At 36.9% G+C, this 15,582-nt stretch overlaps 2 protein-coding genes across 2 annotated transcripts; one reads left to right on the top strand and one right to left on the bottom strand.

The window, feature by feature from the left end:
• Positions 1 to 67: 67 nt before the first annotated feature.
• On the top strand, positions 68 to 4,868 carry LOC117990680 (photoreceptor outer segment membrane glycoprotein 2-like). Its single transcript, XM_034978151.2, has 6 exons — positions 68 to 304; positions 962 to 1,118; positions 2,166 to 2,346; positions 2,772 to 2,892; positions 3,560 to 3,667; positions 4,590 to 4,868. Exons 1-6 carry the CDS (start codon positions 95 to 97, stop codon positions 4,866 to 4,868), a joined length of 1,056 nt encoding a protein of 351 aa, XP_034834042.1. The 5' UTR covers positions 68 to 94.
• A 706-nt stretch (positions 4,869 to 5,574) lies between these two features.
• On the bottom strand, positions 5,575 to 13,006 carry Idi (Isopentenyl-diphosphate delta isomerase). Its single transcript, XM_034978152.2, has 6 exons — positions 12,770 to 13,006; positions 10,528 to 10,650; positions 9,145 to 9,330; positions 8,023 to 8,151; positions 7,120 to 7,295; positions 5,575 to 6,448 (listed from the first exon to the last, which is right to left on the bottom strand). The coding sequence occupies exons 2-6, from the start codon at positions 10,648 to 10,650 to the stop codon at positions 6,301 to 6,303; spliced, it is 762 nt and encodes a 253-aa protein (XP_034834043.1). The 5' UTR covers positions 12,770 to 13,006; the 3' UTR covers positions 5,575 to 6,300.
• Positions 13,007 to 15,582: the final 2,576 nt, after the last annotated feature.

Raw genomic sequence — 15,582 nt, 5'->3', positions numbered from 1 at the left:
GAGAATAACCACGTTTTTAAGACGTTTTTCAAGCAACTTGAAGTTCCGTTAAGTTTAAAAATCAAAAAGAAAATTATTTTACTTGTATTGAAATATGTTCCTAACTTGGTCATCTTTTAACAACATAAGGATGCTCCTAATGGCTTGCATGCCTATAGTTATATTCTATTTAATATGGTTAGTCAACACTTCAGAAGGAATACGCAGTGAAGAAGGAACACTCTTGGACCTAGTCTGCTGGCCTGATGGGAATGCGATCCCAGTCATCATAGCATGCGGATCTGTTGTGGCAGTTGTTATTGAGGTTGCATTATAATTCGTATTCGTAATTAGTAATTCTAAAATTAGATTCAAGCGATGATAATGTTGATACGTGACATCCGTAGTAGAACTTCAGGAACTGACATAGCTCAACGGATTACGAAGCTGAAGTGGTAGGGGGCGGGGTACATTGTTCCAAAAACCGATAGACGATGGGGTCCCAATGCTAGAATGGCAACCTCGCATCGGGACGTGCAGCGTTGGAAGACCCCCCACTAGTTGGACAGACGACATCGAACGAGTCGCAGGGAGCCGCTAAATACAAGCGGCGCGCGCGCAAGATCGTAGCGTGTGGAAGTCCCTACATGAGATGAATGTTACCAAGTTGTACCACTGTAATACCAATGTAATAACAAGTTACCCCTTGTCAGCGATCTCTTCTAGGGGTGAGTGATGATGCACTCTAAGATGGAAGCAGCGAATTTTTTAGACAGTTTTAATTAAACTACCTAATCAAATCTATAGATACTTACATATAGTCAAAGGTTGCCTGGAAGAGATCACTTTAGCGATAAGGCCGCCTTTGCATGCTACAGCTATTAGATTAAGATCCTTGTAATGTGTTTTTTCAATGTTTACTTTGTGTTGTGTGCAATAAAGTGTAAATAAATAAAATAAATAGCTTTGCAAATTATTATAGTTGTATGGATTGTACCAACTGTTTAAAGCCGGGTTGCCGAAGAGAGAGTATAATGTAACAAATGGGCTGTATTACTACGTTTGGGCTCTTATCATTATAATTATAATATTTCTGGCAATCATGTTTTATTCTGGACTTCAATCAACTATCATTCGAGGTATGCCAATTTTTTTTTGTACTAAAAACATTTACCTACAGTAAAGAGAAAAAGAGAGTTAACCCTTGGCAGTGTGAGAGGTTGTTGAGGTTTTACCGCTTTTTATTTAACAAGCAGGTAATTAGGTACCTATTTATTAGGTAAACATGGAATTCATTTCTTGATATAATATTTATAGGAGTTATTTTATTTGACCGAGCGACGGGAGGTCTCCGAGTCCACTTCAGGGAAATTACTAATGTTCGTCGGCGGCTACATATCAGAAACTGAATCTTGTGTATAATTTCAGTCATAAGCTATACTTGAACAACAAATACTTAAATTAGATAAATATTTTAGCGTTTAAACTACCGTGAGTGATTTCCATTATAAACACTACACACGTGAGTAAGCCGGGACGGATAGTATTTATAATAGATAAATATTATAAACGAAACGAAATTATTTAATTTTAATTGGCATCAGTACCTATTTTTATCATAATTAAACAATAAATGAAAGTGAACGATATATACCTAGTTAAAACTACACGAGGTCTTAGTTCGGGGCGAACCACTAGTAATATCTATAGCAGGTATACTAATGCATTAGGTAGGAATTAGATACAATGAAGCCCCAATAACTCAATGGTTTAAACTCAAGGGGTTTAAATTTCGTTTCCCATCCGTTAGATTATTTGTTGATACTCCCCTATTTTTGTTAATATTACCTACTCATTGACAAAGCAACATTAACAAAAATAGGGGAAAACAAAAAGTTAATTTAGGTAAATAATAATGTCATGCAGTCATGCTCATACCTCATAAATCGAATGCTCCAAAATCGTATTTAGCTTTAATTTAAAAGTACGTAACAAAGTACGTACCTACCTACTAAAACAATTTTGATGAATATATTGGATGTCTAATCAACAAAATATTAGATACGTAGGTAACTGTTTTTATAATTGTTCATTACTGTGAATCATAATCCACAGCACACAAGGTTATTCTAATGTGATTCTCACATAGCCTCAGCTATAATTTTTACTACTTAATTTGTTTTAAGCAAAAATAAAAGGCGGTATCACGAAAGCGATGCTCAGGTACTCCACACATTTGCCGTCCAAAGTGGCTGTGGACCGCTTGCAGACGCGCTTCCACTGCTGCGGCCGAGTCAACTACCAGGAGTGGTTCTTCATACCTTGGTACACCGCTGGACAGAGCTCAGAGAACAATATATCCTCACTGTAAGTGTGCCTCTCATTTACCGTCCAAAGTGGTGCTGGCACAGTTGCAGAGGGGCTTCCACTTCTGCAGCCGATCAACTTCTACTTCCAAGTTAGCCCGCTTCTATCATATACTGCTTAATCACTTACCATTAGGTGAGATCGCAGTCAAGGGCTTACTTGTATCAGAATAATAATAAAAAAACTACCTGGTTGTATGGAGTGGTTCCTCATACTTAGGTACATACCTACCACTGAGTCATCTTGGTTTTATATTAGGTACCTATTTGTTGTTATAGTGGCTACAGAAATTCTGTGAAAATTTTATTACGATTTATGAGATACAGCCCGCTGACGGACAGACGGTGAGATTTCGATTTCGGAAAGCTAAGTTTCTTTGTTGTTGCCACTCGTGGCACCAAATTATTAGATTGTGGTTTTGTCAGATCGCATCGAAAGTTCGTGGCGGATGACGTGCCGTACAGCTGCTGCTCTATGACAGCGATGTGGCCTTGCATCCACCACGGCGTCACGCAGATCGGGAAAATTTACAAGTATGATCCATCAGTAAGTATAATAGCAACCTTTTTAAAGTAGGTAACCATTAAACAAGTATCTACGCTACGCTTTTGCTGATTTTAGGAAATAAGTTTTGTGGTTTTTAAAAATTTTAGGGTGAGATCTATAGAGCGCACTCTGACTTAGCTTAGACTTAAGACAGAGTTAAAACGAGACAGAGCTATATCTCTCACATAAATCTGTCTTGTTTTAACTCAATCTAAGTCTGAGCAAAGTCAAAGTGCGCTCTATAGATCTCAGCCTTAGGCGTACTTTGACTTTGCTAAAGCTGCAATGACAAAGAGACAGATTTATGTAAGCGATATAGCGCTGTCTCGTTTTAACAGTGTCTTAAGTCTGAGCAAAGTCTAAGCACGCTCTATAGATTTCAGTATATATTCGCTCCAATCATTCGAGAACGGTACGATTGCAGCTGGCCACACAGTTCGCGTTTTCACGAATCATTTGCCGAATCCCGATAGTGGAGCCGAACCATCAAACTACGGCCTCCTAGGTTTGGCTCCCGGCAGTGACGATCAGTACCTACACTTCTTGCTACAATGTAAATATTAGGATATTATCACATGTTTATGTAGGTATTTGATAATTCTTTGTTCTGTCCTAGTTATGTCATTATGGAAATCAACTCGACCACTGTAACAGACAATTTTTTCAGCAACAGCTAACAATTTCGGAAGATGGTTGTGAAGAAAAATTAATAGGCGAAATGATGTCAGTCTCCTGGCGTTTTAACTCAGTAATGGCTCTTATAATAATAGCGATGGTAAGTTTATATAAATTGCTATAAGTTCTTGCAATTCACGAAGGCGAGAGTGTTTGCAAGTAAGGTAGGTACACTAAATGTGTGCGTTTGCAAGCGCTTGCTCGCGACTGATTGGTCCGACATGCACGCACACTTACGCAATGCCCGCGTATCCGACGTAACTACAAGTAAAGTCCACTCGCCTTCGTGAATTGCAAGAACTGTACCTGGGTAAGTAACGGCGTGATTATTGATTAGGTATACCTACATTCACTAATAGGTTTATTTAACAAGGAGTTCAAGACTTGAGGGTAGTTTTATTAAATTTAAGTTAGGTAATTTCTCAGAACAAGGACTATAATTTACATAATAGAGACCGTGTTACTCGTACCTAACAGCCTACCTATTGAAAAATTAGCTGGTAAAGGTAAGACCACCTTCCGATCGAATTTCGGCCACGGTGAATCGCAACAGAGATTAGCCATTACGCAGGAGATATTTTATTGCACAAGTTTGTATGCAGTACGCTCACACAATGTGAATTCTCTGTACCCATACCAGAGTGAGAGAACTCCCGGTTTGATCCTGAATCGACGATATATCAAATATTAGGCAATTATGGGTGACGTGACAACAAAGAAAAATAGGGTATTCGTAGGCTACATAGCGTCAAATGTAGGAACATTTGACTCCTGTCAGTGACGTAGAAGCCCCAACGTTTTGTTACAAGTTCCTTTACTATCGTGAACTGTACCTCATAGTCCGATGGGACAGCATAATTGACGTGCTTTCCGAGGGAAGGGGATTTAACGCCGCCAACTTCCCAACTCCGTGCTGAAACTAACTGAAAATTTCTATACAGAAAACCCAGTATCTCTTATCATCTGACCTAGGACCTCAACCTCTAGACCAACAAGGTCTTCAGTCAGAATATCATTTGTAGATTTTACAAATCATAGCAGTGCGTTATCTCCACACTGCGTACAAAAATGGTCTCCACGTCAGAAACCAAATCACTTGCGAAGCGTACTTGCTCCGGTCTAATACAGACACGAAAGTAGACGAAGGGACTAAAAAGAAAGTGTTCAAGAAAAAAAGGTTTCGTCAAGCTCGCACATTGCAATGGATGACTGCAACATATCATCCGAAAGGACGATGTACCACATCATCAGGATCTGATTTTAATAGCTCTGATGAATTATTGAAACCTATTTATGAATAAAATGTGGTGATTTAAATGACTTTTATAAACTGTTAACGGACCTGTCGCATACTATACATTCTTACTCAGGGCAACAGAGTGAACAAAGGTCAGCCAGTGTCGGCAATTATAATTGTTAAAATGCTCTAAGTGTCGGTCTTGAAGATAAAGGCACATAGCCGAGCGCCTTTCGGCACTCATGCGCTTGACGACCATTGACTAATTAAAGAAAACACTGTGGCTAACTTTGTTGATCACAATTTCTTAACTAAATTGACAGCTCAAATCTAGTTCTATCCTTTCCAGCTGCTCGATTGTAGAATGACAGCTACAATGTCACGATCGCAATCACCTCTGATTGGTCGACGCTCGCTCACTATTGGCTACAATGCCTTGTTGTAACAATAATCGCACAAATTCAGCCAATCACAACAATTGAGATTGTAATAATGATTGATTCAGGTTTTACGAAATTGACCTACTGCAAAAAGCATTATGAAAGGGATAGCAATATGTTTGGACCTGTCACAATAAATTTAGTTTAGAAATTGTGAACAACAGAATTAGCCACGGGCGACATTGGCCCTGAGTAAACGTACCAAGATTTTCATAGATTAAGCAATCCAAAGCAATCCTATTACCGCGTTTCGCACGCAAAACTCATGTGAGAATTTTATCAGTAAGTTACACACAAGTAAGCTAAATAAGCTAAAATAAAATTACAAAATTAAAATACAAATCTATATTTCAAGCACCCGTTTTTCGAAACACATAATATGTACAGACATAATTAAATATCCATTAAACATGTAGTAAATTAATTATTATTTTTTATTGGCAGAAAAGAGAATAAAAATTAAATATGTATCGACAACCATTTCTTAGTTTCAGTTCATAAGAATCATAAGCAAATGATGCTTTAAATATTTTGTCTACATTTTACTTCATATACTACCTACCTATCAAATCTTACCTTAATTTATCCTAAAATTTGGTTTCAATAGGTATTATCAAATCAAATATTATTATAAAATCAAGACAAAAAATCGATTGAAAACTTATTAACTAATACTAAAATATAAAACTTAATACAATGACGATGCAGAAGTTTATGATAATTATAATCTTATGGTATCATTATTTATAGTAATAACTAATAAATACAATATTATATATGTATAGTACCGTGTTAGCTTTTCTGATGTGTAACTTCTTTTTAGCTGTGTACAGCCCCCCAATTGTGTAAGAAAAAAGTATTCATCGTTATCGTAATCGGTAACAAATTCTGACCCTTGATTTTCTGTGAAAAAATGTAACCAACGAATCAACCAATCAAAGGGTAGAATTTGCTGTCGATTATCATAACGATGAATACGTTTTGCTTACACAATTGGGGGGCGGAAGTCACTCCACATCTACCAACAATAGCAACCACGCACCTTTATTTTTTAAATTATTTATTTTCGTTGCGGAATTTTTGTATTTTGTCTGGTTCCGCGAACTCCTTAAGGCGATGCAGGTTGTCCCACCACAGCTTCAGTCGGTGACGGCGGATCATGTTAAACCATGGGGTTATTGGGCCTTCTAATGTCGGCAGATATCTGGAAGAATTTATTGAGATAGAGATTTTTGTCAGCCTGGAAGTGTCCACGGCTGGACATAGGGCTTTTGGAGTTTGTTTCAAACAAATAGTTGTTGTTGTTGTGCAATGGTGGGTTGCAGTATACTAGGCTACAATAGCCGAAGCGAACGTAAAATAGAAGGAATTACATTTCACAAGTACAGTACGCGGCAGAAAGTAATGAAAATCGGCGTTTAGAATGACATTTCGGCTTTGTAGAGCGATGTCTCTGTCACTCATACCTATATGACGTTTTGTCGGTCTCAATGACAGGGAAAACGCTCTACTAATCTGCTATCTCCTTCTAAATGTCGATGTACATTACTTTCGGCCGCGTACTGTACCTCTGCTTGAGCGAGAGGGACTATAGGGGCCACGCTAGTTGCATATCTGTAGGTATATATCTGTGGTTCAAAATAATTTTAATTTTTGTACAAAACAATGACTATGCAAGAAGCATTTGCCAAATGCTTTTTTAGTTTTTTAAATGTCAGTGTTATGGCAAATTTTTCCTACATCATTGCTAGTTCAGAAAAATGCCTGTGACTGCAATGATCAATTTTATTTGTTAATATTTTATTTAGTCCTTTAGTTAGGTAGACAACTAAATACAATTAAAAAAGATAATTTATGCGTCAAGTAGGTACTCACGCGTTGAATTCACTTTTGGGCACGAAGCAGTACTCGGAGATCTCGTCGGAGTTGGGCTTGACTTTTACGTCGGACTGGAAGAACAGGATGTGGTCAATCTCGTGCTCGCCCCACACGCCGTCGCCCGGGTCGTGGTAGTGCACGCGAGTCAGAAACGTGAACAACTCTGGATCCATCTACAAGAATACATTTTTTAATATATATGCACGCTATGTTTAATGATTACCGCCTCCCATGTACATTTCAGCACCAGATAAACCGCTAATGCGTTGCCGTCTTTTCAGTAATTTGTTGGTCCTCTTCTTTAATAACGCCACACTAAAATCTAGTGGGAACACGGCCGAGAGAACAGGACCATTGACATTTTGGGTTAACCCTCAACTTTACATATGGTAACAATTTTAAATGAAATATATTTGGTCATGCTCATTTTGGATAGTTAAGTGAGCGCCTTACCACCCCGTTCCCCACTTATCGTCTGCCGGCCCGTATTTTAATCAGATGTTGTTCCAGTGGCAGAACATTTTGGTTTCCGACAAGTGTACTTAAAATGCTTGCAAACTTTCATATAAAATGTTCTGCCACTGGAACATCCGATTAAAATCCGGGCCTGACAAACGACAAGTCGGAACAGGGGGTTAGGGTGTATTCCGGTTCGTAATATGGCAGCTCTTAAATTGAGCTGGTTACAAACGGCTCATTTTATGAATATACTATGTGGAACAGTCACTTATTACTTTTTCAGTATCAAGTCTAAAATACAGCATACAATTAGTTATAAAAGAACTAGTAGTACTCTAGTGCTTTGACTTTCGCGGTGCGCTATGATTTGTCGACTGTCACATCTGCAATCGAGATTTTCCCTTGTGCAAAATATTGTTGTTTTTACACATTCTATTATACCTTGTCAAGAGGTATGCCCAATTCGTGGTTGAGCCTTCGTCTGGCCGCGGTTATGATGTCCTCGGGTTTGCCATCGATGTATAGAGGGTGACTGCAGCAAGCGTTTGTGTAGTAGTCTGGATATGTTACCTGCGAAAATTAACGCCGAAATAAATGTTTTGTAGTAAGTACATATCTTCTTCTAAATATATAAAAGGAAAAGGTGACTATCTGATCTATCAACGCACAGCTCAAACTCTGGACGGATCAGGCTGAAATTTGGCATGCAGATAGCTATTATGACGTAGGCATCCGCTAAGAAAGGATTTTTGAAATCTCACCCCCTAAGAGTGTGAAATAGGGGTTTAAAATTGGTGTTGTCCACGTGTACGCGCAAGCATAAGCTAGTCTACATATATGATTGTGCAAATTAGGCAGAATTGAACAACCAACATCATCTTTATTTTTTTGATTACAAAATAAGCTTGTGCTTGAAGACAATCATACTTAATGGAGTGCCCTTACGTAAATGTATGCCCTATTGCCTTGAAATTACTAAATTATATGAGGCAGGAAATATCGAATATGGCTGTGGAATCTGGTGTTTCATTTAGAAAAAACTGTTTCGAGTGGCAGTCAAACAGAAGAGTGGAGGGCCAAAACGATGTGGAAGTCTCGAAGCAAAATGGACAGATATTTCGCGGGTCTATCTGGTTGGAAGAATACAGTCTTGACCTTATGCACCACCCGGTCCACGATTTAAAGAATAGATGAGTCTTACTTACTTTTTGGAGGTCATCATCATCAAGATCAACCCATCGCCGGCTTACTACAGAGCACGGGTCTAATCTCAGAATGAGAAGGGTTTTGGCCATAGTCAACCACGCTGGCCATGTGCGGATTGGTAGACTTCACACAACATTATGGAGAACTCTCAGGCATGCAGGTTTCCGCACGATGTTTCACCGTAAAAGCAAGTGATATTTAATTACTTAAAATGCACATAACTCCGAAAAGTTAGAGGTGCGTGCCCGGGCTCGAACCCCTGACCTCCGATTAGAAGGCGAACATTCTACCCACTAGGCTATCACAGCTCTTTGGAGGTGAATAAGATAAATTAGGTAAAATTAGATAAATTTATACTTTTTGACTTGATCTCCTCTGCAGCAGCATGTCACCTCTCTTGTTAAACAGGAACACACTGAATGCTCTGTGTAGGAGCACTTTGCCATCTGGACCCACTTTGTGGCAGTCCCTTTTAGTCGCTGTCCCTATGAAGGTGTCCTTCTCGTCTACCAACAGACAAATATCCTTGTCTAGGGCTGCAGCCTATTTAAAGAAATGAACGACAAGATATATAATTATTCATACTAATATTATAAATGCGACTGTGTGTCAGTCTGCTAGCTTTAAACGGCCCATCCCTTTGACCGATTCTGAGGAAATTTGGTACAGAGATAGCTTTCTTACCAGGCCCAGGGACATAATTTTTATCCGAGAAAATTAGAGTTCCCACGGGATTTTTAAAAAGCTAAATTCACGCGGACGAATTCACGGGCTTCATATAGTAAATAATAATAATAATATGTATAAGAATGCCCGCGACTTCGCGTGGTTTTAGGTTTTTAAAAATTCCGTGAGAACTCTTTGATTTTCCGGGATAAATATTAGTATGAATATATGGGTACTGATGAGTAGTGATTAGGATATTAGGATTGTGCTGGCCTTGAAGCTAATAAGCGAATTTTTAAATTTTCCCAATCTTTGATTTTGAATTCACTATCCATATCCATTCTTAATAATATTATAAATGCGAAAGTGTGTCTGTCTATCTGCTAGTTTTTGATGGACCATCCATTTAACCGATTCTGATGAAAATTGGTACAGAGATAACTTTCATCCTGGGAGAAGACATAGGCTACTTTTGATCCCGGAAAATCATGGGTTCCCACGGGATTTTTAAAAACTCAATCCACGCGTACGAAATCGCGGGCATCAGCTAGTAATATTATAAAAGTGTGTTTATTTGTTGGTTTATTAGTATGTTTGATGTGTTGAAACGGATTGACGTGATTTATTACATGGGTTTTATTATATATTTATTATACATTTATTATATAGGCTACTTTTTACTCTGGAAAATCAGAGTCCCCAAGGGATTAAAAACCTAAATCCGTGCAGTTGCAGGCATCACCTAGTTTTATATAAGTGTCTTGTACAGATAAGAAAATAATTATAATATTAAGTGTGGTAATCGATTTTCAAAGGATTACAGATTCTTATGTAAAGATCAAAAATTAAGATATTATTAGATGTGGCAATAGTTATGTATGTCCACTGTACATACTATGTCATTTTAACTCTCTACCTATTTTATGGTTCATGGCGTGAAAATTGCAATTGAAATGCATGCTGGGCATTAACTAGTTTTTTTATCATTTAATTTATTAAAAAAATACCTACACATATATAACAAATTGATAGTCTGAAATTCTTTAAAAATCTGTGTTATACTGTGAGGCTAACCTGTGCAGGATCCAGTCCATCTTCATCTTCCTTTGGTTCAGGTTTGGCTGGCTCTGAGGATAGGTACCTCTTTTCCACTTTCAATGTGTTCCATAGTGAACGTGTGAACCGTCTGACAAGCATCTTGAACAAATAGTATTAGCAATAGGTGTTATACAGTTTAACATTTGTAATGTAATGGCAAAATCTGAATGTGATTATGAACCCACACAAGGCAGTGTGTCAGATCGGCACTGATAAAGTCAATACTCTATGCAAAAACATTTAAATATTATATGAGGTATAATAATAGACCATTAAATAAATCTGTATTTTGAATGTGTCTGTTTGTAGTAACCTTGTCACAGACAAAATAATATTTAATATATAAATTATAATCTCTTTTTAGGGTTCCGTACCTCAAAAGGAAAACCGGAACCCTTATAGGATCACTTTGTTGTCTGTCTGTCTGTCTGTCAAGAAACCTACAGGGTACTTCCCGTTGACCTAGAATCATGAAATTTAGAAGGTAGGTAGATCTTATAGCTGACATTTGGGGAAAAATCTGAAAACCATGAATTTAGGGTTAGATCACACAAAAAAATTAAATTGTGGTCATGAACTAATAATTAGTATTTTCAACTTTAGAAGTGAGTGACTATATCAAGTGGGGTATCATATGAAGTCTTCATCTGTACATTCTAAAACAGATTTTTATTTATTTTTATGCATTATAGTTTTTGAATTATCGTGCAAAATGTCGAAAAAATACGACTGTAGTAAGGAACCCTCATTGCGCGAGCCTGACTCGCACTTGGCCAGTTTTTTATATTTTTTTACTAGTGTAATCTAATTACTGTACAAATAATTGAAATGAGTGCCAAGAATACTGCATGTGTTTCATTTCTCAGCTAAAAAATTAATTTAAGCAATTTTAGTAATTAATGAAATTCAGTTTGGAACTAAACATTTTCACAGTGGAAAATATAAATTCATGCAGTTAATCTGCTGAAGAAAATCTAGGGAAGAAGAAGAATAAATTTGACTTTAATCTTGTTTTCAGAGATAAGAGCATCTTTTGTACTCTTAACACCAACTGAGAAGCTGTAGCAAGCAATATCAATTGTAATATAATGTACATACATATTACAGGTTACATAAATATTAATGTGTAGATATTTTTATACAGATAAAATGCAATCTTTGACATTATCATGATTAAGACTTCATTGAAATGCTAATCTTATACACAAAACAAAATAAAGATCGGATATAGAATGGCTTCAATGATAGACAGCAAAGCCTCAATAGTTCAATAGCAGGTGGGCTGAAATTGGGAAAGTAGGTTCAAATCCAAAACATAGCTTAAAAAATAATGTTGTACTGTTTGGGAGTTCTCACTCCTACCATAAGCTTTATGCTTACAATGTGTCTATTGATACTAACTATGGATGAGACATGCTTTTTATTTCAGAAACAGATGGTTTATTATATTGACACCACTCATAAAATTACAGACATGGGCAGAAAATGAAAAATATTGAAACAATCCATGGATAATTATTTATTAGGTACAGAAATGGATGAAGGATTAGGATACAAACTATCTCTATATATAAAACATTGACAATAAAACTGGAAAGTTAACATATACGTACCTACACTTTTCCATTCATAACAAAAAATTTGAATTACTTAGTATCGAAATATGGCCTTCCTTCCTTTATTCCTTTTTTTTTCCTTTTAAGGAAAAGGAAAAAAAAAATGTTATGTTAGACATAGTATTTTCTTTTCCTTTTAAATATTCTTAATCAATAATAAAAACAGGTTAAGCGAATCAAGAAGTAAAGATAGAGCTCAGAGCAGGAGCAGAGCAGTTGATGATGATAAAACTATAACTAATGTTCTTATAATGGCAGAAAGTAAGCTTTCATGTAGTTAAGTAATTAAATTAAACTGAATACAATCTGTCACACATAACAAATAATTTGTGTTTTGTTATCATCATTAGAATAAGACGAATTAGGTGGATTAGTAAAGTACCTTATGAGTAAAACCACCTTACTGCGATTATAGTATAAATTAGACTCCATTTTTACTAAGTATGGTCTCGTCTTATTGTATGTGAATAAATTATTTAGGCATTATTTACTAGTGAATTTATAGCATACTGTACAAAGAACATGGACATTATCCGAAAGCCTATAATACGATAATGGCTTGAAGAATATACTTAATATTGCAGAAATAGAAATGCTTTTACCTTTAGGTATTTGCGTTTTGTAATTTGTTAATTATTGGACATATGTTTTAATGCTTTTACACTTAAACTATGGAAATAATTTTCATATTACGGCATAGTATTTCAAAAAACTACTTAAAATCACTGTAAATTGAGAAATTAACAATTAAAACTTGAAATTAATTTAATTTTTTACTCAACTCACAATTCAATTCAATCACCTTGACACTTGACAATTCTGTCAGTGTCAATTGTCAATATGCAATCAAATTATCTTGTGTCAAGCAGCAGTTGTCTATGGCATACTATTCTTTGTTACATTGTTACCGAAATCGATTCATTATTATACCTTAAAATCGATGTTTGAAAAAATTTGTATATTTTCGTATTATAGTGGTGTGGGTAGCAGTGGCGAAGGGTGAAAATCTGATAAAGGGAAGCCGGAAACGTACTTATCTAAAAGAATATCAGCTGTTCGATTTTTGTTTTCAAAACTTAATTTAGAAAAATTACTATCGTTACGTACCTACCAAGAAATCTGTTAAACAACAATCTATGTGAATTAAGGCCATTTCTGATTTTGGCTTACCAAACTGAATCAAAATTACCGTGAACTTACACTTATAAGTTATTAATCACATCCCCAATTTATTATATCAAAATAAAACACCACTAACAACTTTAAAAACAAACAAGCATGGCCGCTTCACAAAAACAAATGTATCAATATCAAATAACCCTTCAAAATACAAAATACTCAAAATAGTAGCATGTACCTGTTAAAACAATGCTATTAATATAATTTTTAATTTGGAGGTATTATAGGGTAACTCGGATCCAACCGAGTTATTTACGTCAAATTTGTCTGACCTGTCAGAGTTCCAAATTCGTATTCGCTACTGGGCCAGATTAAATTGGTGTGCTCTTTATTAGTCGACCGTAGAGCGAGACAGACCTAGTTCGCTCCTTTCGCTTTCGCTAGGGAAATGAAAGAGATAAATACTAAGCAAAAATCTAACTAGGCAATCCGATATTTTACGGCTTGTACGGTGTAGGACTGTAGGACGTAGGTGTATGTTACTTACATTAGCTGTTATGTTTTTAACTTAAATTAGTACTTAATAACAAAAGAAAAATTAGCATTTGTGACGATCGAACCTTTGTATTTACGAACGTATTACGGAATTTATGTGAATAGTTCCTACTTACGCTATATTATGCCAATTCTTAAAGGGAAGCCGATAGGAATCGTGTTATATTGACTCTTCGCCGCTGGTGGGTAGCTAAAGCTAAAAGTTAAAACGCATCGAAAATTAATTCTACCCTGAAATATGTTTCAGGGTGATGCCAATTTAGTAGAGTTTAACGTTACAAAACCTCAGGCGTGCCTGCTTACAGCTAAATAAATAAATAAATAAATAAATAAACGTTTATTTCAGACCATTCATAGATCCATAGATTGTTAGTATGTTAGTTACAGTTTTTCCTTAAATGGTAAGTTAGTATTGTTAGTTCATTAGTGGGTAGGTACAATTAATTTTATTTTACTGACCCAATAGCTACCGCCACACAGTGGTGTAGTATGGGACAGTCAGGCCTGGCAGCAATTACCTTTAGGATGCCGTTGTCGCTGGTACGTAAGCGCTGCAGGAGAGATGTCGCTTTTTTGCGCAACGCTAAACGGAGTCCTTTCACCTTGACTCCCACTTTCCGGGGTGTCTCCGTTCCCATCACCGATCATATTGATCTCCTAGGTCTTGACGTTTCAGCCAATATCCACTTCGGAAGGTCTATTGAAGCTAAAGCCAAGACTGCTGCCAAAAAACTTGGTACTCAACAAGCAGTACCTACTTCACGTCGCATCAACTGGTAACCTTATATCAGGCCCAGGTCGTGCATGGAGTACTGCAGTCATCTCTTCGATGGCTCTGCTAAGTACTAACTACCCGTTTTAGAAGCCGTTGGTCGTCGAGCTAGAAGATTTATAGGCGAAGATTCACCACTTTTGGGGAAGCTTCAGAGTCTTGATCACCGCCGAAAAGTTTCCGGCCTATCGGTGTTTTACAGGATGTATTTCGGAGAGTGTGCTCAGGAGCTGTTCGATCTTGTCCCTCCCTCACCTTTCTACTACCGTAGGTACCTACCTACCGCAAGACACCGGGCGAGTTTACACCCCTATGTCGTCAACATTCCATCTACGCGTACGAAACGCTTTGCGTCATCATTCCTTATACGCATGGCTAGGGTCTGGAATACTCTTCCGAGATCAGTGTTTCCTACCAATTATAATCCGGGTATCTTTAAAACAAGAGTGAATAGGCACCTTCTAGGCAAACGCGTCCCATCTTAGGCCACATCATAACTTTCCATCAGGTGTGATCGTGGTCAAGCGTGCGCCTATAATGAATAAAAAAAAAAACTTCTTCGTGTTCTACTACATCTACTAATATAATAAAGAGGAGAATACCTACCTAGGAAATTTTAGTTTGTATGTAGGGGGTAATCTCCGGAACTCATGATCCGATTATGGAAATTCTTTGACTATAGATAGCTACGTTATCCCCGAGTGATAGGCTATAAATTACCGAAGTATATATATCTCGCGGACGAAGCTGCAGGTAAAAGTTACTTTGAAAAATAACCGGCCAAAGGCGAGTCAGGCTCGCGCACCGAGGGTTCTGTACTACAGTCGTATTTTTTGCACGATAAATCAAAAACTAATATGCATAAAAATAAATTAAAATCTGTTTTAGAATGCACAAGTGAAGCCCTTTCATAATATGATACCCCACTTGATATATAAGTAGTTATCTTACTTTGTAAATTGAAAACAC

Source organism: Maniola hyperantus, chromosome 18 (assembly GCF_902806685.2).
Source record: "Maniola hyperantus chromosome 18, iAphHyp1.2, whole genome shotgun sequence".
In the NCBI taxonomy this organism is placed as follows: domain Eukaryota; kingdom Metazoa; phylum Arthropoda; class Insecta; order Lepidoptera; family Nymphalidae; genus Maniola; species Maniola hyperantus.
The sequence above is the reverse complement of the archived record's forward strand: the minus strand, read 5'-3'. Positions and strand labels throughout refer to the sequence as shown.

What these genes read in the sequence shown, in the direction of transcription:
- LOC117990680 (XM_034978151.2), top strand. Translation starts at nt 95, where the DNA reads ATGTTCCTAACTTGGTCATCTTTTAACAACATAAGGATGCTCCTAATG. An exon ending in GAGAACAATATATCCTCACT is followed by an intron (nt 2,347 to 2,771) that starts GTAAGTGTGCCT and finishes TGGTTTTGTCAG; the next exon opens with ATCGCATCGAAAGTTCGTGG. An exon ending in CTCTTATAATAATAGCGATG is followed by an intron (nt 3,668 to 4,589) that starts GTAAGTTTATAT and finishes TATCATTTGTAG; the next exon opens with ATTTTACAAATCATAGCAGT.
- Idi (XM_034978152.2), bottom strand. Translation starts at nt 10,650, where the DNA reads ATGCTTGTCAGACGGTTCACACGTTCACTATGGAACACATTGAAAGTG. An exon ending in ATGGACTGGATCCTGCACAG is followed by an intron (nt 9,331 to 10,527) that starts GTTAGCCTCACA and finishes TTCTTTAAATAG; the next exon opens with GCTGCAGCCCTAGACAAGGA. An exon ending in TGGGCATACCTCTTGACAAG is followed by an intron (nt 7,296 to 8,022) that starts GTATAATAGAAT and finishes GTATTCTTGTAG; the next exon opens with ATGGATCCAGAGTTGTTCAC.